A 26,393-nucleotide genomic window follows, 5' to 3' on the forward strand; every position below is an offset into this window, starting at 1 on the left:
GGACTTACAAATACACAAACATGAGATAGAATATTGGTACATTTGTTAATTGTGTTTATGAATGTTTTTGAATAAAGACTTGAGGGTAGACATTTCAAACTTGTTGTACGCAAAATGAGTGTAAGCTTCAGACCGAACAATGCAATTAATGCAAAACTTTTTTTCAATCCGCATAACAGATGTCCCATTGTGAGAGGCCTGATACAGTCTTTTTGTGCACAGGGTCAGATTATGATTAACAAGTCTTTTTTCATTTAAATGTGTGGCTGTCAGAGTCATTCAGTGGTTGTTGAGTGGTCCTCAATGCAAACAGTAAAGAAGAAAATCGTACTGTATTTTCCAACCAATCTCTGTTTATCACTTTGGTAGCATTTGGAAATTCAAACTCGCCACTGTAGCAAAATAAGGGGAACTTAATCGCACAGGAAAAATCCTCCCATCTGCCTGAGTAACTGCAAGCTGCTGCACATATGTCATTACCATTGGTATTATCTGGCTTGTTTACATTGCAGGATGTAAATGAAGAGTCACTTCGGTCTGACCACAAACCAAGTGAACGTATTGAAATATATACCACAAATACAGTAAAAGATTAGATAAAATAAGCATTATATAAAGTGATGTGATTGCTTAGGGATTAGATATGCAATTTAAGTGGTCACAAAGTGACAAACAGGTTCAAACATGGTGCGCTGTTCATTACAGCATGACCCTTTAGTGACATAAACACTTTGCCTCTGGTGGGGCTCATTGCTGGAGTCATTACACTTACTGTGAGTCAGCAAGATTCACTGTACTCTACAAACTGGAAACTGCTGCACACAATTTAGATAAAACACACATTTTATAACTTATCAAGTGAATAGTTCTTGCATAATGCAATTGTAGACATCTGTTGGATGGCATTAACCTACTGAATGCTGTTATGCTCCTGACAATATCATCTCCATCTGTTATGAATATTTCTTACATACAGTACTGCACATTGAATGAATGAATTCATTTTATTTGACAATTTTAAATACATACAGTATACAGTTGCTCCATATGGTAAAAAAACAACAACAATACCCACAGTAAAAGAACATTGAGCGTAATACACAATAAAGTCAAAGGACTTATTTCCATTGTGGTCCTCGATGTCAGACAAGCAGCATTATTGTCTAACAAACACTGCCTTTACCGTTCCTGTTAGACAATATATGATTTGTGCGTCAAAGTCAAAGTATCCAAAGCAAATTACTATAATTGGGCACATCATATTTCCCAAACTCAAAGTAGGTTCCAACCTGAATTATGATAAATGAAAAGATACAGTTGATACCATAGACAGACAATACCATTCAACCAGCTAAACCTTTGCTACATACCCATTCTCAGATAATTAAACATCAATTACGATGACAAATGAATGGTTTATTAATTGAAATGTTGACCATGATGATGGCCTTTTGCCATTTTATGGAGATTCAGTCATCATTGCGTTGGGAACTGCCACAGCAGCACACTGCCCTCCACAGCCTGTAGAGGATGCTTTGCTTGGGCTTGCTCTGGGCCTCATCTGAAAATTACAAGAAGAAGTATCAATGTCTCACATGCTTGGTTAAAGAGAGCATTCATTACAATGTGAAAGGAAATTATAACAAATGTGCGTAACCTCCTGTACCTGATATGATGTCAGTGGCTTCCTTCACCTCCATTTTGTCTGGTGTAGCGGCTATGGTGGCATCCCTGAGAGACTGAAAACAGCAGAGGGACTAAGTTAAACATTTTATTTGTATTTTATTTTATAGCTTGGTCATGCAGTAAATACTGTACTACAGTATGGGCAGTGCTTACCTCATTGGCCTCCTTTGTTGACATCACCTCTGCTGGTAGAGTCTTCCTCTCCCCCTGGCTATCTGCCATAATGATTTACCCTCTTTTCAATGTACGATCTGATCATGTGGTTTGCCAGACTTTCAATTGGACATGGCTTACAAGACCAAAGCTTACCTTGCTGGTAGGTGGTACCACCTCAGCTGGTGTCAGTATCCCCTCCTCAGTCTGTGTCCCCATGTCCACGCCTCTGGTGGGCTGAGGGGCTGTGTCTCCTGCCAGAAGGCTGGAGACTGGTACTTCATCCACGGGGACCACAGAGATGATGGCAGCTGAAGCCTCGAACATCCTCTGTATTTGGGCTGCGACCACATTGGTCACCGAGGAAATGTGGGCTTTTAATCCTAAGAGCCCTCCTCAGCAGTCCAGGGGTGAACATGGAAGTTATCCTCCTGAGGAGGGACTCCACCATGACCACACTAATGGCGTGGGAGAAGAGGGCCTGAGGGGCGGGGTCCTTCTGAGCCCTGGCCAGCTTCTCAAGGACTGATGTGGCCAACCTAACAGCCATGTCAAACATTATGTTGTTGCTGCCACCGTCCAAAGGGTGGGGCCAAAAGGCCTGGAGAAGTTTGGGGATGATCTCCACCACCACCAGTTCAGGGCTGGATAGACTCGGGCTAGGCTCCTTGCTTACATTTTCTGAAAGGCTCTTGAGGGCTTCTTGGACCAAGCCATTGATGTATGGTTCCCTAAAACAAGATTGAAAGCCAGAGAAAAAGCAAACACATAAGTTAATGCTTAACCGATCACATCCATACGTTTCCAGAACACTGTCTTGCATTACTAGATGTATCGATTTACTTATTTTTTTAGCAGATGTTTTATCAAAAGGGACTTACAATAAGTATATTTGTCTCAGTCAGTGAATCAACTATACATCAGTCATCGTAAACCTTCGATAAGAACAAGTGCCATCGACAGTCACAGTGCTAGAGAAAGCACTCTACATAGAGAGCTATCCTCACAAAGGCGGCAAATTAATATGACTCACGTATCAGCGAGGGAAGGACAGGTGTGACTAGGCCCCTTGCTTAGCAGATCTTCAAGAGCCTTGTGTTCCATGTCCCGCATCTTCAGTCTCGTGTTCAACTCCCAGGCCTGACACAGGAAGCAGGATGCATCATTAGTTTCCATAGAAATGAGGACAAAAGATTGTCAGAAATGTTATAGTAATAGAGAATTTATCAATTTCTAATGGAAAATGGAGAACAGAAACTGCCCTACATTTTGGCACCAAAACATATCAAGTTTGTAGTATGATTTTTGGCATTGTTTGCACCACCTTTATGGAGAGGAAGCACATGGGCTGCCTTCCAAACCTTGGACATAGCACTCAATCAGGGGGGCCGAAAGCTACAATAGACCTGGTTCAAGCAGATGAGGCCCAATGGGTTTGTGCATCTTGACTTATTTGAGCTCAGATCAACATTGTATTGTACACTTGTTCAATTTCCACTTCCTTTGTCCAAAGGTTCTGTTCCGGGTCGCCTCCTACATTGCAACCGGACTATCGGAAACATTGTCCTCCTCAAATTATAATGGTAGCGCCCCTCTGTAAAAGGAGAGTGATGTAATGGAAATGAAGCCTGTGAATAAAGCAAGACGTTTATTCATAAACCTTTTACTAAGTGTACTCTGGTTGTTTCTGTTTTACAGTAGTGTCCCCGTTGCGCAAAGGGAGGGGTTTTCTCTTGGTGTGATCACCTTCTGTGACCAAGGAGAACAATTATTTGGGGGCCATTAGGCTATTATCGTGTTGACATAAGATGCCTTTACTTCGAACACACATTTCACCAATAGGCTAAGACAAAATATTTGCACTGCTAAATTATTTGGTTACAAATGCGACTGGCTCTAAACGTACAGTAGGTTACACAACTCTGGTTTTCTATTGATATAGGCCAAGTGTCGGTATTAAATTATGCTGCATGACTTAACTCACAAAATATAATTCCCACGTTCATTAGGTTATAGGCCTACTGCATGCGGCTACACTCCCACAGCTGCATTCGTAGCCAGACTGAAAAGCCACCGGGAACCTGTGCTTATTTGATCAGTTTATCAGTATTGCTTCATACAGCTTTGCGTTGATTTCTCAAAATAGTGTTCCCAAACTACGTTTTTAATGATGAATCTGCGTCACTTCGAAACTCCTAACAATCTCTCTATGGCAAGACGCATCTTTCACCATAGTTTCATCAGAATTGTCCCACAGTGGTGTCGGAGAAAAGCGTGTGACGTACGGACGGACAGAGGCCGAATCATAATAGTTCCCTCCCCGATTTCATCTGTGGGGGACAATTACGGAGGCCGATAGTGGACATGAATTAGATTACATCGAAAACGTTGGAAAATGGCAGCTGCAGGAACTGCTAGTCTGTCGGAAATGGTCGAGTCAGAACCGCTTAAACTATCTGATTTACTAGATCGTGGGTGGAAATTATTTGAAGAGGTGGACAGCACAAATGAACCCATCGCTGCTACCCATATACAAGTTAAAATCAAGCGTGGGATAATGCAACTGGAGGAGGCATCGCGAATGGTTGCCCAGCTCGACTTGTTCAGGTACCTAAGCAGCATCGTCATAACATTGTTAGCTAGCTAGCTAACTATTCATCTATCAAGCCATTTTAATACGTATCTTACGTTAGTCAACACGAATTGTCAGCAGGACAAAGTGGGTTAACTTTAACTATCTCGCTGAATTGGGGTTTCAAGTTTCAGTCAAGGTTAGCAAATTAATAGATACTGCTGCTAGCTACCCGTAGCTAGCTAACGCTATTAATTATAGCATTTGTTTATAATGCCCTATTTCTAATTTATCACTCAAAATGATATCTGCAACTATATTTTCCGTGCAGACAGCTACACGGCTCCCCTATTATTGATATTGACGTGTTTTACATGCTCATTCTTATTCCGTTTGCTTGTTTTTCAGCCGAAATGAGGAGTTGGAGGAGGTGGCAACTACAGATCTGAAGTACCTGATGTTACCTGCGCTTCTGGGAGCTCTCACTATGAAACAAGTGAACCTGGCCAAACGACTAGAGCAAGTTCAAATAGCTAGAGTATACTTTTTGGACTTCTTGAAAAGATGTAAAGAGTATAATATATCTAAGTTTGAACTACCGAAGACGATTGAAAACTCGGCAGGCACATCGGAGGAATCAGCAAATGGGCCTACAACATCTCCCAAAGGTCTAGACTTATTTGCAATGGCAACACAGAGGCAATCAAAGATAGAACGGTCAGTATTTTTTAAAGTTACATTTATGTTATTCAGTAAGGGCAACTCAATTGTGACTAGAAACTTTAATGACGAATTTCACCAGACACAGTTATTGCATTGAGTTTTCCTTTCTCCTCATTCTTTTGCACCTGCAGCCCTGTCAGTTGTGCCCTATCCTTGATCATGTATTTTAAACATATGGTTATTGCCTCTGCACAAGAAGCTATTGAAGGTTATTTCATCAATGCAGTTAATTGTAAGACAATAAATGTATTATGGAACCACGCTTTGTTCTTATTTATTCCCATTAAATACAAATAATTTACTGTTGAACTTTACTCTGCAGGTATAAACAGAAGAAGGACACAGAGGCCAAGCTGTCAGATATCAAGGCAGCAGTGGAAGGTGGGCATGCAGACGATGAGATTGTCCGAGACTTCTACCTCCTCAATTTGAAGAAATGGATCTCTATTTCCTTGGAGGAAATTGAAAGCATTGATCAGGAAATGGAGATTTTGACCAGAATGGATGATCTTAAAAAGGTACCTTGGTTTCAAGCATATAACTTCATTCTTAATCACTCACAGGTTAAGGTGCTAACCAGTGAATCATTGGCTATGACTGTTTAATGTGCTATACCTTTTCTCATGTGCAGAGTTCAACAGAACCGTCACAGTCCAAACACAGGCCTCCTATGAAACCATTCATTCTTACCAAAGATGCTGCACAGGCCAGGTAGGCACCTGCTCAAATTGTCTTTATTTTTTGTTGTCAAAGCTCATGTTGTTTCCTGTCTTGTCATTTCCCTGCTCACCAAAAGCTTACTCCCTCCCATCTCTATCACAGACCTACTGCATATTGTTTACCACAGGAACTGGATGTTTCATTTATCATGTAATAATACTTTGTGACCACAGAGTTTTTGGGGCTGGCTATCCCAGCCTACCTACCATGACTGTGGATGACTGGTATGAACAGCACAGGAAGAAAGGGGCTCTGCCTGACCAAGGGATCCCACAGAGTGCTGGTATGACCAATCAGATATGTGTTCCAACAATAATAACAGGGCTAGACAGCTATACCTAACGAATAAGACCACTCCCCTCACTTTGGGGAAAGCTGCAAGGTTATGCCATTGACCCCCAGCAAAAATACCCCAAATTCATCCTCACCGTTCTCTTAAACCTTAACGAATGTTGTTTCATCATTAGCCTGCTATGTTGTCTTGGGTGTCGCTAAGAACATATTTGAAAAAAATCGTTATACACAGTCGGCGAACTGCCACCAGATGCTAACTGCTAATACGATAGACTGGTAGCATTACTAGCCAGCTAGCATCCACTGGTTGAAGTAACTTTTAAGTGTGATGCAGTTGATTGGCGAAGATCACACGTAAATATATAAATGTTTTATACATTTTGACTCAAGTTCCAGGATTTTCAACGATCAAAACGAATTTCCGTCTCGCCTTATGTTAATGTAACGTTAATATGTTCTAATAACAGTTTGCTGTGCTCATTTCACATTTATTGTTTTGTGAAAAACAAAGTTGTTTATTGTGCTGTATTATTGCACTATTGATTAACTAGTCAGTGCCATATGTCAAAGTTAGTGTTATTACTTTTTCCTTGTTTCAGCGGACTTTGATGCAGAAGAGCGAGAGAAAGAAGAGAAAGAGAAGCTGGTAGAGAACGATGATGAAGGAGCCTTGCAGAAAGCCAGAGACTGGGATAACTGGAAAGACACGCATCGGAGAGGCTATGGAAATCGTAAAAACATGGGCTGATAAACCCCGAACATAGCAACATCTACAAGTGCCAAGCCTGGTCTGCAGTGTTCACCTAGTCTCTGTCACGCTGCACTACAAAATACGATCACATTACACTGTTGATGTATATGAAAAGATGGCCTTGATAAAGGGGGGGGGGTTTATATAATCCCAGGCTGAACCTGTTCATATGTCTGTTTTTTTGTTTTTTATTCTGATGTTGCAAAGCAGTGTGGTAGTATCATAGGGAGCATAGTATTTATTTGTATCCATTGATTTCTAGGCTACATTTGAATACACCAAAGGCTCTACTCAGGTCCAGTTGTGTGCATAAGGAGATCTTTTAGCTGAATTTGATTCTAAATTGTAAAACGGAGCCTAAGATGATTATTTCCTGAGAGTATCCAGATGCACATAAAGACCCTTTATGCGAAATGCCATGATAGAAAGATGATAACACCATCTGTACGAATTGCTATTTTATTCATTTCATCTCCCGGTGTGTTTAACAAGACCCCCTCAATGATAAGCCAAACCTTCCAAATGTATGCTGTTGTCTATTTTGTCCTCGTGGTTGATGTCTATTCCACCACAGAGTAATTGTTTCTGCTATGTATGCTGAAAACATTATTTTAGACAAATAATATAATTGTGTGAAAGCTATTTTTCTCTTCTCAGAATCTATGGCTTACACAATTATTTATTTCCACTCCTGCACTGTTTACAGTTTGAACATGCACTGGTTTTGACAAGACAGTTTCTGTGTGGTGATGGGAAGCTGGGATGCTAATGGTTTCTTTTCATAAGGAATTTGGTGGTTGGTCTACTTTTTCACCATTTGAATGAAATCTGAGGAAAAACAACTGCATTATTCCCACTGTAACAAATGATTGCTGTTTTGTAAATTACTTTTTCCATTGTTTCTTAAATAAATTGCTCTGGCATTGAAAATATGGATTACCTCCACAATAAATGTGACAGCTGATATGGTCAAAGAAATGTGTGGTGGTCTGTACAAACACATTTATAATTTACATTGATCGAAATTATATACTGGACATGGTCACCATCAAGGAAATGTTTCTCAAACAACTAGATTTTTTGCATTCTTACACACAAACAAGGCAGTTATAGACATGTTATCTATAAGATTTACTCCCTCAGCATGTAGTAAGACTTTCTTTGTTTTGGCCTTGTACTTTTTACTCCACATTGCGTCAAAAACAGCCTCCACTTCCCTTCCAGCATACAACACAATAGATAATAAGGGCAAGCTTCATTGTGTCCACACAGATTCTTTCCTTGGCTGACGGTAGGCGGATATCGAGGCGGTTCATCTGAATTCTAAAGGGGCTTGTTGGGCCCAGTAAAGGCAGCTATTGTATTTAAATTATTCACACAAGAGCATATGACTTCTACAGTGCAGGGCAGTGGCTAGTGTGAGAGAAATCATTAGCAATGCAAACTCATGGTGCTCTTGTTCACAGTCACTAATGAAAAAAAAAAAGAATCTATACTGATGTTAACTCTTGTTTCTGGGCGTCTTTGTGCACTACTTCAACTGAAGGTAAATGGAATTTATTGTTAAATTTATTACGTGTTATACGTAATCTTAGTGAAGTAAAACAAAAATGTTGTTTTTTTATTATGTTTAACATTTAATTTATGTGACTATTTCATGTATTCAAGGTAAGAGATTATCTCTCCCTTGTGTTGCACTTTATCATTGAATGTGATATTGTAAAAAAAAAAACAGTGGTGCACATTAGAAACAAACACCAGTGTATAAAGGGTGGCATTTTGTTCTTCATCTTCATTTAACCCTTTAATATCCAATCTCATGTTCAATAATGCCATGAAGGAACAAAAAAATCAAACTCTATTACTTATGTTTAGTGAATATCTTATGTCTCCATGCAGTGGGCACAATTTCAGTCACTGCATATTGTGATCCACTACAGACAATGTAAGAAATTTGACTCATATTATTATTATTATTATTATTATTGTTATTATTATTGTATGACTATTATTACACACTCATACTTTATCTGTATCCATCATGGTTTCCTGACATTGGAGCTATTGGTGTTTTTAAATTATTATCTTAAATTGACGGTTTAAATGAAATCACCCCCTTACCTTGTTGTCTGTACACTTTATATGTGGAGTTGATAACCCTTGGTATTTATACCATTTTATGATAGTCCCCACCAGTGACCATTCAGTCTTGGCTGTGGGATGGTTATAGATTTACCATAGAGGTTGGTGCCACTAGACAGACTGGTCACATGGGTACAGACAACCCTGCCAGTGGCTTTGGGAAAGCAGGTCACATGATGCATAGTGCCAGACCAAAGGCTAGCCCTCTTAAGTAGCCTGCCAACCACACTGTGGGTAGAGGGGCTTGCTTCTCCACTGGACCAACATCAATGTCCACCCTACACCGGCGGGTCAACGTTGTCCTTCACCCTGGGTGCCGCCTATGCCTCTTACACCTCCTGCTGAGCCTGGTAACCTCTTCTAGTCTCTTCTACTGCAGCAACCAAGATGACGGGAACAATGGAATTAAAATGATTTTAAATGTAACAAGCTGAAAAGAGCCCGGCTGAGCTCAAACTGGTTTGCAATGCTAGATTTTTTTTTTTTTTTTAAATGATTGAGCTCGATTCTAATGAACCTGCTATGCTAAGGACCTGCTATTACTGTTTCAGGGTGACCTGGTGGGACAGTGTTGTTGACTGGTGAAGTGGATTATGAGAGGTCCTAGTTTTGGGGCAATAACAGACTGAGAACAATAATTCCTATCAATAATATTTTGAAGATTGCAATTACTAGTTTTAATTGTACATATAAATCTTGTCAGTTGATTTTTTTGTTGAAGTGATTTTTTATCAGTTTAAGAGTAAACTGATAAAAAAAAAATAGTTATAAGGCTGAATTTCAAACTATGGAAACTAATTTAATAGTTAATTGATTTCTTATTAATAATTATTTTAAATACACCATGACATGAAACAACATTTAGAAGAAAAAAAAAATGTTGGCCACATTGTGCTTACTATACAGTATGTTATACCTGAATGATTTGTTCCATCTTTTTTTCAATCTTACTGTCTTTCAGACCTGGAACCGAAAATGAACTGGGCGTCCTTTTATGCCGTCATAAGCGGTGTAAACAGACACTCAACAGGCATCGGTCGCATCTGGCTCTCTGTCCTCTTCATTTTCCGCATCCTGGTCCTTGTGGTTGCAGCAGAGAGTGTGTGGGGGGACGAGAAGTCTGGCTTCACCTGTAACACCCAGCAGCCTGGATGCAACAGCGTCTGCTATGACCACTTCTTCCCCATCTCCCACATCCGCCTGTGGGCTCTGCAGCTCATCCTGGTCTCCACCCCTGCCCTGCTGGTGGCCATGCATGTTGCCCACCGCCGTCACATTGACAAGAAGCTGTACAAACTGTCTGGCCGGGCCAGCCCTAAAGACCTGGAGCAGATAAAGAGCCAGAAAATGAAGATCATAGGTGCCCTCTGGTGGACATACATCATCAGTCTATTCTTCCGTATAGTCTTTGAATCAGCCTTCATGTATCTTTTTTACATGATCTATCCTGGCTACAAGATGATCCGTCTGGTTAAGTGTGACTCGTACCCATGCCCTAACACTGTGGACTGCTTTGTGTCCAGGCCCACTGAGAAGACCGTCTTTACTCTGTTCATGCTGATTGTGTCAGGGGTTTGCATTCTGCTCAACATTGCAGAGGTGGTATTCCTGGTTGGGAAAGCCTGCGGTAGGCACTTAAACAATGCTGGAGACTCAAGCATGGGAGCATGGATCACCCAAAAGCTCTGCTCCTACTAGCTCAAGCAGACCAGATTAGTGCCCAACTGTATAACTCATAAGGCACATCCTGTAACTATTCAAAGCTAAAAGTGAAGGCCGTAAATTCTGAATGAACATTAACTTACTGCACCATGATGAGGTGTGCAGAATGCATCCCTTGTACCTGTAATGCCTCTAAGTCTTTGGTGAGAGGCATTCTAGTCAATCCGAGGGAGAGGGAATGTGCTTGAGGGTATCAAGCAGTGACGACTCCCACATCAACACTTCTTTTGTTTACTTATTGAAATGACACATTTCCAGGACAATTTCATTGGATATATAACAAGCACATTCCACAAAGGGAAAGTGAAAGAGATAAGGTAAACTCAGTCTGATACATTTTATTCATATTCATTATAATTAATATGCATATTCAGCTAAATTCAACGTCCGCACCTTTTGGTGTGCTCGGCAAGACTGAACTAAATCAGCTAATCATGTATTCTGTATCATAATTCAGAAAAAACTTTTCAAGCATGTTTAATGCAAAGGCAAGTATTAAAAATATCTGGTACCTGGTTCAGTTAAATACAGGGGTTATCAGTGTTATTACCAGCATTACGGCTTCATGTTTGACCAAATGGTTGGGTTATGACGAGTAACTATCCATTCTGATAGCTACCTTACTAACAGAGTAAAATATAAGATGATCTTGCATCGGGTTGTCTTGCTTTGAATGACACTGATTATGAGATATACTGTAACAGAATAGAATAGAATGGATAGTGACTGAGAAAATGTGTCTCCTGGTTCTCATGAGCTCTCATGGTTGTTGTTTTTTTACCATCAAATAGATTGCTGCTTTAAAACTGTTGTGAGTGTGTGAGTGACAGTGAGTGAGAGAGATGTGAAAGACACATTTATGATACTTTCATTTTTATTTCACAATGTACACAGTACTTTCGTTCCTGTTTGATTGTATACTATGCATTTCAATGCCATAGTGGATGTCTTGCACAGAGATTCATAAACAATTGCTGTAGCTAATAAAAGTATACATTCCTAATAACGTGATGTCAAAATGAAGTCTGTTTCTGTTAATATCTTACAGGCTCCTGCCTATGTATCTTTATTGTGTTGTCATTACAGTGTATGGGATATTAGGCAAAAAGGGTCAGTACATCAACTCTCATCTCAAATCAGTCTGTCCTCATTTGTGATTGTAAAATGTGATTTATCATCTACATCATCTGACATACAGTTAGTTAAAGGTTGTTTTTGAGTATGGTGAGAGCATTTCAACTCTCTTATTTTCAATCCAAGTATATTTTCTTTAACAATTTACAATAACTATATACAATAACAATTTACTATAACATCCTCAAGCACTAAATACAGCAATTGTAACAGTTACAGAGCTAGCTACAGAGACTATCAAATTGTATAATATTCTACATTGCACCATAATGTAAGTCACATTGACAATTTTTTTTTACCTTTATTTATACAGGGGAAAACACACTGAAACCAAGGCCTCTTTTGCAGGTGCACTCTGTCCACAATATCCATACAATTACAAAACAACAACCAAAAAGTACAACACAATTAAATACAGAAATCAATACATCATATAAAGCACAGTGTATCAAGAGAAACAATCACATCCTTCACCAAAGAGGTCCTTAATCAACACCCTAAATTGCCTGAGTGGAACCAGAACAACCAACTGTAATGTTTTTTGTAGATTGTTCCAGCACCACAACTAAAAGCGGATTTACCCAATTCGGTTGAGACCCGAGGAACCTCAAGAGTTAACCAACTCTGAGAACAAGTTAGGTAATTTATGTTCTTGAATTTCAATAATGAGGTTAGCTAAGCCAGGAGTTTATGCAGTAGGGATTCATACACAAAAAGGGAGTAATGAAGAGATCTATGGGACTTTAACAAGGTCCAGCCAACCTTTTGATAAAGTATGCAATGATGAGTATTAAAACTATCATCTGTGATAAAGCGAAGGGCGCTATGGTAGATGGTTTAAGAATAGTGGCTACTGCATTTTGGTAGATGATATCACAATAATCAAGCACTGGCATGAAGGTTGATTCCGCTTTCTGCTGTTCAGGGAAAGGCTAAATCTAATCCTATAAAAGAAGCCCACCTTAAATCTTAGCTTTTTTTAACAAGCTCCTCTGCATTTTTTCTAAACATCAAGTCTTTGTCAAACCAAATGTGCAGCTATTTATAACTCAATGGGGGCACCACCCAAAGCACATATGCATAAATCCGATAAATTTTTCTGTGATTTGGAAAATAACATATATTTGTTTTTTCCAGTGTTAAGTACCAACTTAAGCCCAACAAATGCTTTCTCTAGGACAGTAAATGCAGACTGTATCTCAGAAAGGGCCTGGTCAATCGCAGGGGCAATAGCATATACAACAGTGTCATTGGTATATAAATGCAGGTTACAATTATTTACAGATAATCCAATATTGTTAATGTAAATAGTAAAAAGAACCAGACCAAGAATCGATCCTTGTGGGACACCCTTTGTTTCTTGTCCTGAAAACCTGATTTAACACCATCAGTTAAGACACACTGTGTTCTGTCCGTTAAATCATTTTCAAACCAGCTACATGAAGCCTGATCCAGGCCTATTTCAGACAACCTCTAAATTAGTAGGTAATGGTCCACCGTATCTAATGCCTTGGAGAGATCTATAAATAAGGCAGCACAATGTTTTTTCTGATCTAGGCAATTTAACACATCATCTAAGACAAGCGTAGCAGCTGAAACTGTGCTATGACCAGGTCTAAAGCCAGATTGGTGCGCAATAGAATAGAAGGAGAAGATAAAAAAGGTTTTAAGCTGCCCATGGACTCTAATACTTTGGAAAGGTGAGATAGCTTGGCTACTGGGTGGTAGTTATCTAGGTCGGAGGGGTCACCACCTTTATGGAGAGGGAGTACATGGGCTGCCTTCCAAACCTTGGGGACCGTCTGACCAGGGTCAGCCAAACCACCATTTCTCTCAAATAAAAAGCCTGCCAAGATAAAATGCTGATTAAAGACATTACTTATCTCAATTTTCTTTGTAATGAGGCCAGAGTCTAACAAAACTTCCTTCGTTAGGGAGGAAGAGGAATTTCCATGCTTCAGAGAGTTAACTATTCTCCAAAATGTTGTAGGATCACCAGTAGATTCCGAGATAGCACTTAGGAAGTAGCTTTGCTCAACTTTCTTAATTGATGAGGTGCATCTATTTCTTTGTTGTCTGAAAACCTGCCAATCAGCTACTGAGTCCGTTTTTCTAGCTTTGGCCCAGGCCTGGTTTCTCAATAAATGGAGATCTGAAAGTTCTAAAGTTCTAAGGATTAGTTATATAATCCTTGGCTCTTAGTTCTGGCATTTAAAGGAGGCATGTTTGTCTGTCAGAGATATAAATATAGATGAGAAATGTTCTAGTGCCAACTAGGGGTCAGGTATGCAGCTGATAAGGGAAAGATTCGACCAATAAAGATCATGTAAAAAACCTTGCTCATTCAAATGTTTAAAATGTATTTTTGTAAGGAAGCATGGAGCAGATTTGTTTATCCTTTCATCTCTAATACAGGCTATTGGACAGTGCTTGCTGATGCCATTAGCAGAAACACCACTGTCTATATATTTATACGACCTTATTTATCAAGAGCAGTATGATGAGCAGATGGTGGGCGATACACTCCTATCACAGACAGCTTACAGTTATTTCCAAAACACACACTTAGAACTAAACATTCATATTGATTTGGAACAGTGGTGTCTCTGATTTGCATAGGAATCAATTACACACTGTGTGGATCAGGTTGTCATTACAAACTGAGCAAATGGAGAGGAACAAAACTGCTCAGGAATGCGACCCTGAGGCCTGGGGAGACTTACAAAAATCTACAAAGTTGAATGGTGATGAGGAAAAAGCACAGTCGATGGGACAACATCATCTCAGTCACTCTACAAAACTGGTCTATAACCAAGTGGCCAAAAAGAATCCCTTAATGGAAAATAATCTATCTCATATCCATAATTGTGTTTGCAACAATGAATTCAAATGATACAGCAAAGAAAGTGGCTGGAAATGTGTTTATTTGGTTTTACTACAAAGCATTAAGTTTGGTGCAAATCCAGCACATGCAATGCAGTTTCCGCACCATCTCTCGTGTGAAGAATAGTGGTAGCTGCATCAAGTTATGGGTATGTTTGTCACTGGCAGGGACTGGGGAGTTTGTCAGGATCAAGAGAAAATTATGAAATTTGCTGAGTTGGTCGTGACATAACCTAATCTACACAGTGTGTAATTGATTCCTATGCAAATCAGAGACCCTATAAAAACAAAGATATTAATTCTAAAATTACATTAACTATTATCTTTGCATTAAGATGGACTCAATTGAACTTACTGAGTGATTTGTTGATGACATTTTTGCATTTTAGCTAATTTTAAGAGTGTCATTGCAAAAGGTCTGAATACTTATGTACAGTTAGGTCCGGAAATATTTGGACAGTGACACAATTTTCATAATTTTGGCTCTGTACACCACCACAATGGATTTGAAATGAAACGATCGAGATGCAATTGAAGGGCAGACTTTCAGCTTTAATTCAAGGGGTTGAACAAAAATATTGGATGAAACATTTAGGAATTGCAACCATTTTTATACACAGTCGCCCACTTTCAAGGGCTCTAGTGTAATTGGACAAATTAACATAATTATAAATAAATGTTCATTTTTAATACTTTGTCGAGAATCCTTTGCAGGCAATGACTGCCTGAAGTCTGGAACCCATGGACATCACCAAATGCTGGGTTTCCTCTTTTGTGATGCTTTGCCAGGCCTTTACTGCAGCCAGTATATCCCTAAACTCTTCAGAATTCATCCAGCTGCTTCTGTCTTCTGTCACATCATCAATAAACACTAGTGACCCAGTGCCATTGGACACCATGCATGCCCATGCCATCACACTGCCTCCACCATGTTTTATAGATGATGTGGTATGCTTCGGATCATGAGCAGTTCCAAGCCTTCTCCATACTTTTTTCTTCCCTTCATTCTGGTACAGGTTGATCTTAGTTTCATCTGTCCAAAAAATGCCGTTCCAGAATTGGGCTGTCTTTTTTTAGATGTTTTTTTAGCAAAGTCTAATCTGGCCTTTCTATTCTTGAGGCTTATAAATGGTTTACACCTTGTGGTGAACCCTCTGTATTTGCTCATGCGAAGTCTTCTCTTTATGGTAGACTTGGATAATAATATGCCTACCTCGTGGAGAGTGTTCTTCACTTAGCTGGATGTTGTGAAGGGGTTTTTCTTTACCATGTGAAGGATCCTGCGATCATCCACCACTGTTGTCTTCCGTGGACGTCCAGGCCTTTTTGTGTTGCCGAGCTCACCAGTGCATTATTTTTTTCTCAGGATGTACCAAACTGTTGATTTGGACACTCCTAATGTTGCCGCTATCTCTCTGATGGATATTTTTGTTTTTGCAGCCTAAGGATGGCCTGTTTCACTTGCATTGGGAGCTCCTTTGACCGCATGTTGTGCGTTCACAGCAACAGCTTCCAAATGCAAATACCACACTTGGAATCAACTCAGACCTTTTACCTGCTTAATTGATAAAGAAATAACAAAGGAATAGCCCACACCTGTCCATGAAACAGCTTTTGAGTCAATTGTCTCATTACTTTTGGTCCCTTGAAAAAGAGGGGGCTACATATAAAAGAGCTGTAATTCCTAAACCCTTCCACCAATTTGGATATGAATACCCTCAAATTAAAGCTGAGAGTACTTAAAGCTGCACTTTAAGCCCATATTCATTATATAACTGTAACTTGAATATATTTTGGTAAACAGCTAAAATAAAAAAAAATTGTGTCAGAGTCCAAATATATATGGATCTAACTGTACATGAGGTATTTCTGTATTTCAGTTTTAATAAATTTACTGAAATTTCTAAAAACCTGTTTTCCCTTTGTCATTCTGGGGTATTGTGTGTGGATTGATGGCAAATTCTTTTAATTTAATCAATTTTAAATTGAGTCTATAACACAACAAAATGTGGAAAAAGTGAAGGGGTCTGAATACTTTCCAAAGGCACTGTAGATATTGTCTCAATGACAAATATATTACAAAACATTTGAGAGAACTATCTGATATGTCATGTTTATTTAGTGCTTATGAATGTGTCATGAATGTTTTATAAAGATGTATAGATGTTTTTATTGTCACCTCTACAAAGTGATGTAACTTAAATTTCATGATGCAATACCTCAGGAAGCCACAGGAGAGCAGCGGGAACATATAGCAACCAAAACATGCTGGCATATGGGTTCTTGAGTCATTTACATGTTGTGACAATGCCAATGAGTGCAAATGACAATAAATCCCATCCAAATATTGTGTTAAATAAAACACAATCCAAGAAGTACTCTTTCCTCTTTCACGCCAGAGGTGTCCTGTGAGCTGGTATGCCACCTGTCAAGACATGTCTGAGGCAGCCTAACTAAGGGCACATGCTGTCTAGTAGAGTGCATACTTCCAGGTTATCAATAGCGTAGCCTTGTGAGGGGTCAGTCAGTGGGTACGACATTCTCACCTTAGGGACAGCTGGCCGTAGCAAGGGCAAGGGTGAGGGCATTTCTCTTTTTCTGGAACACACCGATCCAGACCATATATAGAGGATATCAGGTGTGAGGTCCACTGAGCAGGGGGACTGCTTTTTCACTGTCTGTAAGACAGTAGGCCTGCTCACAACTCCACCAAATTTAGATCTTGTTATCTGAGGATATTGCTATCTAAAGACACTTATCTTTTGATAGAGTGAAAATGACTAAATACATGAGTGACATGTTACGGTTAATGCTTAATGTTTATATCAGCCTATATATTTATATGTTTACATGTTTATATCAGCCTTTTAAGGTGTACCACCACCGATTGACCATGTTTGCTGTGTTCTCTGTTGCTATATCTGACTGCTTACTGTACAAGTTGATGCTTAACAGATAAAAATGCTTTGAGTTGTGTGATTTTGCAGAGGTCAGTCAAGCTAAACAGAGCGGTTTTGTCTCTCTTTTGGGTTATGTAAATATAACTGTTTTTCCCTGTTTGGAGGGATGTCCTCTGTTGAATTTATAACCACCACAGACTGTGAAATTCCTGTCAGCACATCAACAATCTTGATGGACTACCAGGAATTACCAGTCGATCAAAAGCATAACAATGAAGGGGGGGTCCACCTTTTCCATTTCTGATGCCCTCTCACACAGCCATAGGCCTTGGAACACTTCACCTTTCAACTCTAGCTCAACTAACCCCCAAGCCCCCTTTGTGTGATAGCAAAGCCACTCCCTTCAGAGTGAATTATATTTAGAGCAATGCCACGCAAGACTAAAACCCACCCCCCATTGGACTACTTAGCCGCCACTCAGTCGTAAAGAAACTCCACTTTAGCCGTAGGCTTTATAATTCTCTACAGGGAGTGAGTGTTTTCACCCTAGCTAACTAACACAGTCAAAGAGGGTACTAGCAGAGGTCCTACTTGAGAGAACTTAAAGTTTACAGTATAGTGTCATCACTATCCATGGATATGGCATCTCTTGGGACAGGAGTAGCACTGCATCAACTGTGCTAGCAACCTAAGTGGAAACTTCACTACTGGATCTGCAATTTCCTTGGAGATGAGCATTATGAGAAGGTGGGTCTGGTGGCACCATGTTAAGGGACAGTTATTTGCTCATGCTGTTAGGGCTGCATACTTGTAGAGATGTTTAAAAAAATGTTCTCCTATCCTCAAAATTATCGAAATGCAATGTGTAGTATTGTAATAGAGTTTATAGCACATACTGTAAAAAATATCTGGCACATATTTTCAATGTCTGAAGTGAGTCAAACTGGGAAGTCATAATTTTGGAATCTCCAACTGACTACAGTTTCAGTGCCATACTTACTACACCAGGCCAGTGTGTGTTTGTAGAGGAACATTAGACCATCATACAGTGTAAGAATTTGTCTTATATTGAAACAAGTACCTACCCATCCATGTATTTACATGTACACTATTTTAATAACTTACTGAGGACTAGAATCCGTGTGGGGATCATTTGCAAAAAAACAGTTGTGAGTTAAACTGGTATCAATGTTATGTTTACTAACATGTGTCCACTCACCAGTAACCTAAATCTGGGGTGAGATGAGCTGCACCCTGTTGGGTGTTGTGTCTCTGAGCTTCTTTATTAGTCTATCAGTATTTAGTCCACAAGCCACAGGCATTCTGCATTCATACCTGTCTTTCAAAGATGGCAGGCCAACCCTTTTGGGACGATAAACAACCACATGTTGAACATTCCAATTATCATGTCACACACGCTATTATAAATCACCCTTAGATCAACTGTAGGCCTTTATCATTTTATATAGTAGAAATAAACATGGCCCCTGTACCCAGTTAATTAAACAGTCAGCACTATGAATGTAAATAGTAATCAAATCGAAATAAGGAGATAATACATTTACAAAAAAAACAATGATTCATGCAGAATGCAGTTTTTATTAGAGTCATAATGCCACCAATGTCAGGAATGAGTCAAGTAAGATTCACATAAGGAATGCCAATACACATCACATTGCCTACAGTGAGGTGAGGTTGGTTTGTTGAATGAGAGTTTTCTCCCAAAGGAAGCAGGTGTTAGTTTAAGGGTGGTTATCCTGCTGTTGCCTGTGGTGTGTCGCCCAAACAGAGGAAATGTTTTTTTCTCAGAATAACAAAGGGGAATACTCAAAATATGCATAGAAACCCAGAATTATTTTACTTTTCACACATACGGAAACACAATCAGTTTTTCCGTTTTTGGCAAATGTCTGAGGTTTCATCCTCCGGCTTACATCAAGGTCATATCAAAGATGGTACAAACTACAGCTGTCAGCCATTGTTAGTGTAAAAGAATGAACATGTTACTTTCTCCTTACTTTTTTAAAGCATGCACCCAGCTTGCTTGATAGTTGGTCTGTGCATGAATTGAACAAATGTTTTCACAGAACATTATATATGAAAGGGAATCTGGTCCATTTAGAAAAACACTCTCAAACAAATAAAACTCCCAGCATCTCTTTGCCAAACTAATTATTGCACTGGAAAGGTTAGTTTAGCCACACTAAACATGTTGGCTTTCTTCTTTGAATGCAGACTTCATTAGTTAGGTAAATACATAACTAATGAAGAAACATCATGTATAGCCTAATCATGTATATGCCACCCCAGGTTTAATGATAAGACATTGGCGCATTCAAGTCCTCCAAACTCCATTCAATACCAATCTATTATTACATCCAATGGTTTGTGTTTCATATACAGTACAGTGCATATAGTATAATATACATTTGTTTCATGTGCATCTTTTTTCATTCTGATTGCAGGTTCCTGTTTTGGATCTCTCTTTAAGACTGAGCCTATGAGCCACTATGGGGGACTGGAACCTTTTGGGAAAGCTATTGGAGAGTGCCCAGGAGCACTCCACTGTTGTGGGCAAGGTCTGGCTCACTGTGCTCTTCATCTTCCGTATCCTGGTGCTGGGGACTGCTGCTGAGAAGGTGTGGGGCGATGAACAGTCTGGCTTTACTTGTGACACCAAGCAGCCTGGTTGTCAAAACGTCTGCTATGACAAGACCTTCCCCATCTCTCACATCCGCTTCTGGGTGCTGCAGATCATCTTTGTGTCCACGCCCACACTCATCTACCTGGGCCACATCCTGCACCTGGTGCGCATGGAGGAGAAGAACAAGCAGAAGCAAAAGGAGTCGGCCCAGTTGGCCATTCAAAATGACAAGCAACAGCTGCTTCCTAAAACCAAGGCTAAGAAGGCCCCGGTTCGGGACGACCAGGGCCGTATTCGTCTGCAGGGGGTCCTGCTGCGCACCTATGTCTTCAACATCATCTTCAAGACCCTGTTTGAGGTGGGCTTCATCGTGGCCCAGTACCTCCTGTATGGCTTTGAGCTACAGCCAATGTACACCTGTAACCGCCCACCCTGCCCCAACGTGGTTAACTGCTACATCTCCCGGCCCACAGAGAAGACCATCTTCATCATCTTCATGTTGGCAGTGGCATGCCTCTCTCTGCTGTTGAACCTCGTGGAGATGTATCACCTGGGCTTCACAAAGTGCCGCCAGGGCCTCAGGTACAGACGGGCTCAGTCCATGTACGAAACAGGGTCCAAGGCCCCTAGCGACACAGTAGTACCTTTTGTCCCAAACTATAACTACTTCCCCACGCATCACCCGGCCCCTCAGCCCTACCACTCTGACTCCAGGTACAGCCTGACTGAGCCTGACTCTGCCTACCACCCCTACAACAGCAAAGTAGCTTACAAGCAGAACAGAGACAACCTGGCTGTAGAGATGAACAGTAAACCAGAGGGGGATGACATAAAGGAGAAGAAGGATTCCAGTCCCACCATGGAGAACCAACGCCGACCGAGTCGATCTAGCAGGCACAGCAATAATAAGACCAAGCTAGATGATCTGAAGATCTGAGGGTCAGTTATGCCTTTTCTGCAAACATCGTGGATAATGCGCCTTATACTGAAGACATTACACCAGAGGGTCCGAGGCTGGGGATGGAAAAACATGACCAACTCCACTGGAATGGACAATACACTTTTGTGTACCAGAGATTGTACTTGATAACCCCTATGCACTTGAAGATCTGAGAGAATTGAATAAGTGTATGATATTGCGTACATCTGTCAAATCCTCTCAGATCTCCACAAGTGCATAGGGGGTAAGCGATTGGTGTAGATTTGGGATTGGACAAAGGGATAAATAAAACAAAATAATGTAAAACTGATAGAAACTGTTTTTCTTCAGGGATCAGGGACGTCATGCGCCCAATATTTTGGAGGGGCCACCAGGTGTGTGAGGAAGAAGGGGGGCTTTCCCCCCCTCTATAAAAATGAGCATTTAGCTTTTTTCTAACACCTGAAACAGCTTTTTCCTGCAATCCAAAGCCATAATCCCTATGCCTGATTTTAAGTCTAAAATAAATCTATTTTATGCATAGGTTACCTAAGCCTACCGGTACAGGTTTAGCTGTTCAATGGTAATTTAAATGAATGATACACATTGGTTTTATGCCTTATGAGTTGAACTGTCACACTTCATAACCCAAGAATTAAAGCTATTTTAGTCAACCAGCATGCCCCCTACTGGATATTGTTCTAAATAATTATGATAAAACATGTGCATAGACTTTGAAGTATAGTAATTCATTTAACATCCAATTTAAAACGGGTAGAATCTGAGAGGGCACGCGCCTTTGTGCCCCCTATGGGCATGACGTCTGTCAAGGATCAGGCATGTCTACAGTGCAAAACATCCCTGGTCAGCTGCAGACAACACCCAAAACTGACTCACAGCTCCAATGGCACCAGAGAGGGTACTACTCCCTGGACAGGAGTCATATCTCAGTCGAGAAGTCTTTACTGGGAGTATGTGTGCAAATGGAAAAAAAAGGTCAACTCAAGTGAAAAGCCTCAAGAATCTATGAGATCGGGCACGGCAAATTAACCATTAGTTTACTCCCATCAGTCCAACATTTGCTCTGTATTTTTCAAAGTGCTTAAATTGGCTAAAGAGCACTGCAACACTAAGTTTTAGTGACCATGGCCACTATATTGAGCATTTCGAGGGAACTATATTAATTACATGGCATATTAACACAGCAAAATTCCAAGGTAGGGTGTGTAGAACACTGGAGGTGTACATTAACAAGGATATCTGCACTCTTCCGGTCCTTTTAACGGCTAAAATAGCTAGTTTCAGAGGGTTCGTGGAGTAGTGTTCATGCACCCTACTCCACGTTGTCATTTGAGAAGCTAAGATGTTTGTCAAGTGGGCCCATGCGAAGCTGACAAGCAATTTATGCCTCTTTAAATGCACATTTCTACATTACTACACACTCTACTCTTTCTCTATTCGTTGATCTACTCCAGTCCAGGTCTGTAATGTCATGTGTACGTTTAATGTATTGAAAAATGTTTAGTTTTCACAGAGTTTGCGATTGCAAGTATTCTCATCAGATCAGCCCTCAAAGATAGTTTTCAACATTTATCCAACCATTACTTTTCATCTATCCGACCATTCCACCTTCGTTCATCTTGTAATAAAAAGTGTGCATTTGGATTGTTTTGTTGAGTTTATTGAGCCCACCTACAGTAGTTGTGGGCAGGAGTAATGAACTTGTTGATTAACTGTTATGCGAAACGTAGCAAGGGAAACAGCTAGCTAGCTAGCTAAATAGCAGCATGTTCTGGCTAGATTAGATGCAAGTTATCCAATTTTTCAATCGCGAAATCACTCAAAAGTGTTAGGGTTTCCTTACAACACGTATGTTAATTTATGATCCATACAAATTACACTTAATATGTATCATCATATACACTTGTATCCCTTTCTCACGTAATCTGCGTAGCATGAGAGATGTCCCTGCTCTCTTTTTCACACGCGAGGTGCAGGGTTCGATCCCTGCCAGGAGCAGGTTTTTTTTTATTTTTTTAGGGGGATTTAAATTATTTTATTTTAATGGTCGAGTTGAACAGCGCTTATGGCTGTCTAATGTTTAATTTGATAAATACTGCAGTAATTCTCTACATGACAAAAAGCTAGCTTGATACAAACACATATTAGCTAAGTTACACGTAATTTACGATCCATAAAGCTAGCTAGATACAAACGCATTAAATATACGTACACTCATACTTCTGATTGTTGCCATATCAAAACCCAGAAATGGAATTTTCACACCGAGCCAGATTTTCACTCGCAGGTTAAGGGTTAACATACACTCACCGAGCACTTTATTAGAAACACCTTTACACCCTGTCATGGTGGAGGTGGTGTAATGGTTTGGGGAATGTTTTCTAGGTACACTTTGGGCCCGTTAATACCAATCAATCATCCAGCTCATGCACTCGTTCGATAGCTAGCAACTCCAAACCCAGTGCTGTGTAGCTAGCTACTGTTTTCCCACTGTGTTGGCATAATAAACTTGTAATTGTTAAGTTGGGATGGATCGGTCTCCGTAAGATCGTATGTCACACAATTTATCTCCGACTGGAGAATATTTTGAAACTTGGCTGAATGATGCGTCTTGCCATACTGATGCGGCATTTACACAACTACACTGATTGGCCCAATTTTGATCGTCCTCGTTTTCCACTGAAGCAGCCGCCATCTTGTTGTGAATGTGTGTTTGTCCGCCCCTCCTTTAACCTGATCGGCTGGTGTCTGCTTAGCTCTGAAATAGCCGAAGCTTTGCATTTACAGAGCTGAAAAAGCGACCTGTTCCATTGAGAACCTGTTCCGCTTTTCAAATTAAAGCTCGCTGTGGACACGACCCCTTAAATGCAGTAGGCACATAGCCTAACGGGAATAATAATTTGAGAAATCAATGCAAATCTGTAAGAAGCAAGACTGATAATGAATCAAATAAGCACTACAGGTTCCGGTAACTTTTCAGTCTGGCTACGAATGCAGCTGTAGGCATATAGCCTAACGAATTTGGGAATAATATTTAGTGAGTGAAGTCTATTATGCAGCATCATTTAATACCAAAACTTGGCCTATATCAATACCGAAACCAGAGTTGTGTCACCTAGGTTTATAGTCAGCGGTATTTGTAACCACATAATTTGCTGTGCAAATATTTTGTTTAAGCTAACGAATTTGCGAATAATATATTGCGAAATCAACGCAAAGCTGTAAGACGCAAGACTGATGGAAATATTGGCTTATGAAATATTTTGTCTTAGCCTATTGGTGAAATGTGTGTTTGAAGTAAAGGCGTCTTATATCAATATGATAGTAGCCTAATGACTCCCAAAATATTTTTCTATTTGGCCGCAGAAGGTGATCGCACCAAGAGAAAAGCCCTCCCTATGCGCAACAGGGACACAGCAGTGTAAAACACAGACAACTGTGTCTTTTGCGAATAAATGAATACATTTTAAGTGTCTTTTATGAATAAATGTCTTCATTTCATTCACAGGTTTCTCCAATACTCCCCTTTTATAGAGGGGCGCTACATCATTCTTGGGGGACAACATGTTTACTGTACTTGTTTATATTTCTATGAAATACAATTACCATAGTTACAGTTCTTCGCAACTCAAGCCTAGTGGGCGCCAAATCCAACCTGAGTGTCCAAGTGTCATAACCATTTTAAACTGGCACTTTGGTTTAGTCTAACTTCAGTTGCCTTCATGCATTTCGTTACATCTTTTAATTTACCTTGTTGTGTCATCTCTGTAGCCGCCGTCACGACTGTATGATTAGAATTGTAGGCCAACTTAGGGCAATAGTGGACAATATTAAACGTAAAAATAAATACATAGGAAAGTCAGGACGCGGGATCATTGTCGAGCATGTGAACATGTTGACACTACGATGCGTACAGTTCCAATGATCAGTGGGGCGTGCAATAGGCCTTACTGAGGCCTATTGCACGCTCGTTTATATTATCTCCCCTCCCAATATTACCATGAATTGAAGAAGCAGAATTCGACAACTTTCTGGATGATTATAACCATCTTCGAATTTCTGGATGATTATAACCATATTTTTAGCCTGTCCGTAAAGGCTTTTAAAAATATTTCCCAGTAATGTGTCCAGTATACCATGTTTAAGATATTCTCCTATTTGATTTGATACCCCGTCAAAGACATGCCCGATTGCATGATTTCATTTGTACTTGGCACAGAGTGCGGAGGCGATCGATCATTCATCCATGTTTAGGGAATACAGCATACAGAATGTCATAATGGGAGAACACTAGGCCTACTTCCATATATTTTGTAGAGGATGTACTGGTGGTATAAGGGATTATCCCGACAACTGTTGTGCTCGTTATGATCAAATACTTGTCTGTTTTCACCTATTGGCTTCTTTACTGAACATGCAATTGGTCATTGTCCCACTCCCATGCCAACCCTCTGAACATTCACACTTACCGCTCCGCCTATACTGGTGCAAAGTTTGTGTTCATCGTGGCAGATGCACTTTCCGCTGACACCAAACCAGCAAAACGTACTTTGCGCATGGTTTTAGTGGTGCGCAGCACAGCGCTCTTTAGTGGAAGCAAACTGAGGCGCGATATTACCGTAGCCTTTTCTCAACTGTTAGGAGGAACACACTCCTCACGCCCTCTCCTCCGTCCTCCACACGCGCAGTCGTGTTCCTAACAGTTGAGAAAAGCCTCATAACACTCTTAACCTTCAGATTCTACTGACTGCAAATAGAACTAAATAAAGTGCCTGTCAGTTGTATATCGATGTGTAATGCTTTGGGCACAGGCTACATAACCAAACGTTTACATTGCATGCAAGATACACTATGTATTTTACTGTTTTCCAATAATTATTGTTAATTGTTGTTTATCAAACAACTTGTACAAGACATTCATTCTTTAAAGGCATTCTGTATTCAGAAAGGGACTGTAGAAAATAAACTTTAGAGTAGACAATCAACTATCATCAACATGCAGGGCCGAAAATGTTTCTGTGTACCAAACCTTCAATTTGTCAATACAAATGTCAACAGCATCAAAATGAGATGCAGTTAATAAAAACAACTATACTTTTGTGTGTGGTTTAATGAACACCAGTTCTTTC

At 40.1% G+C, this 26,393-nt stretch overlaps 3 protein-coding genes across 3 annotated transcripts; all 3 read left to right on the plus strand.

Moving 5' to 3' along the window:
• The first annotated feature begins 4,226 nt into the window (after positions 1 to 4,226).
• igbp1 (immunoglobulin (CD79A) binding protein 1) lies at positions 4,227 to 7,865 on the plus strand. The gene is made up of 6 exons (XM_083688346.1): positions 4,227 to 4,446; positions 4,820 to 5,128; positions 5,457 to 5,652; positions 5,766 to 5,845; positions 6,028 to 6,137; positions 6,748 to 7,865. The coding sequence occupies exons 1-6, from the start codon at positions 4,235 to 4,237 to the stop codon at positions 6,894 to 6,896; spliced, it is 1,056 nt and encodes a 351-aa protein (XP_083544472.1). The 5' UTR covers positions 4,227 to 4,234; the 3' UTR covers positions 6,897 to 7,865.
• Positions 7,866 to 9,363: 1,498 nt separating this feature from the next.
• On the plus strand, positions 9,364 to 10,739 carry gjb1a (gap junction protein beta 1a; the record flags this gene model as incomplete). The annotated part of the gene is made up of 2 exons (XM_083685865.1): positions 9,364 to 9,391; positions 10,003 to 10,739. The coding sequence occupies 2 exons, from the start codon at positions 9,364 to 9,366 to the stop codon at positions 10,737 to 10,739; spliced, it is 765 nt and encodes a 254-aa protein (XP_083541991.1).
• A 9,451-nt stretch (positions 10,740 to 20,190) lies between these two features.
• gja2 (gap junction protein, alpha 2) lies at positions 20,191 to 21,261 on the plus strand (the record flags this gene model as incomplete). Its single annotated transcript, XM_083686775.1, has 1 exon — positions 20,191 to 21,261. One exon carries the CDS (start codon positions 20,191 to 20,193, stop codon positions 21,259 to 21,261), a length of 1,071 nt encoding a protein of 356 aa, XP_083542901.1.
• Positions 21,262 to 26,393: the final 5,132 nt, after the last annotated feature.

Source organism: Argentina silus (genome assembly GCF_951799395.1).
Source record: "Argentina silus genome assembly, chromosome: 2".
NCBI classification, from domain to species: domain Eukaryota; kingdom Metazoa; phylum Chordata; class Actinopteri; order Argentiniformes; family Argentinidae; genus Argentina; species Argentina silus.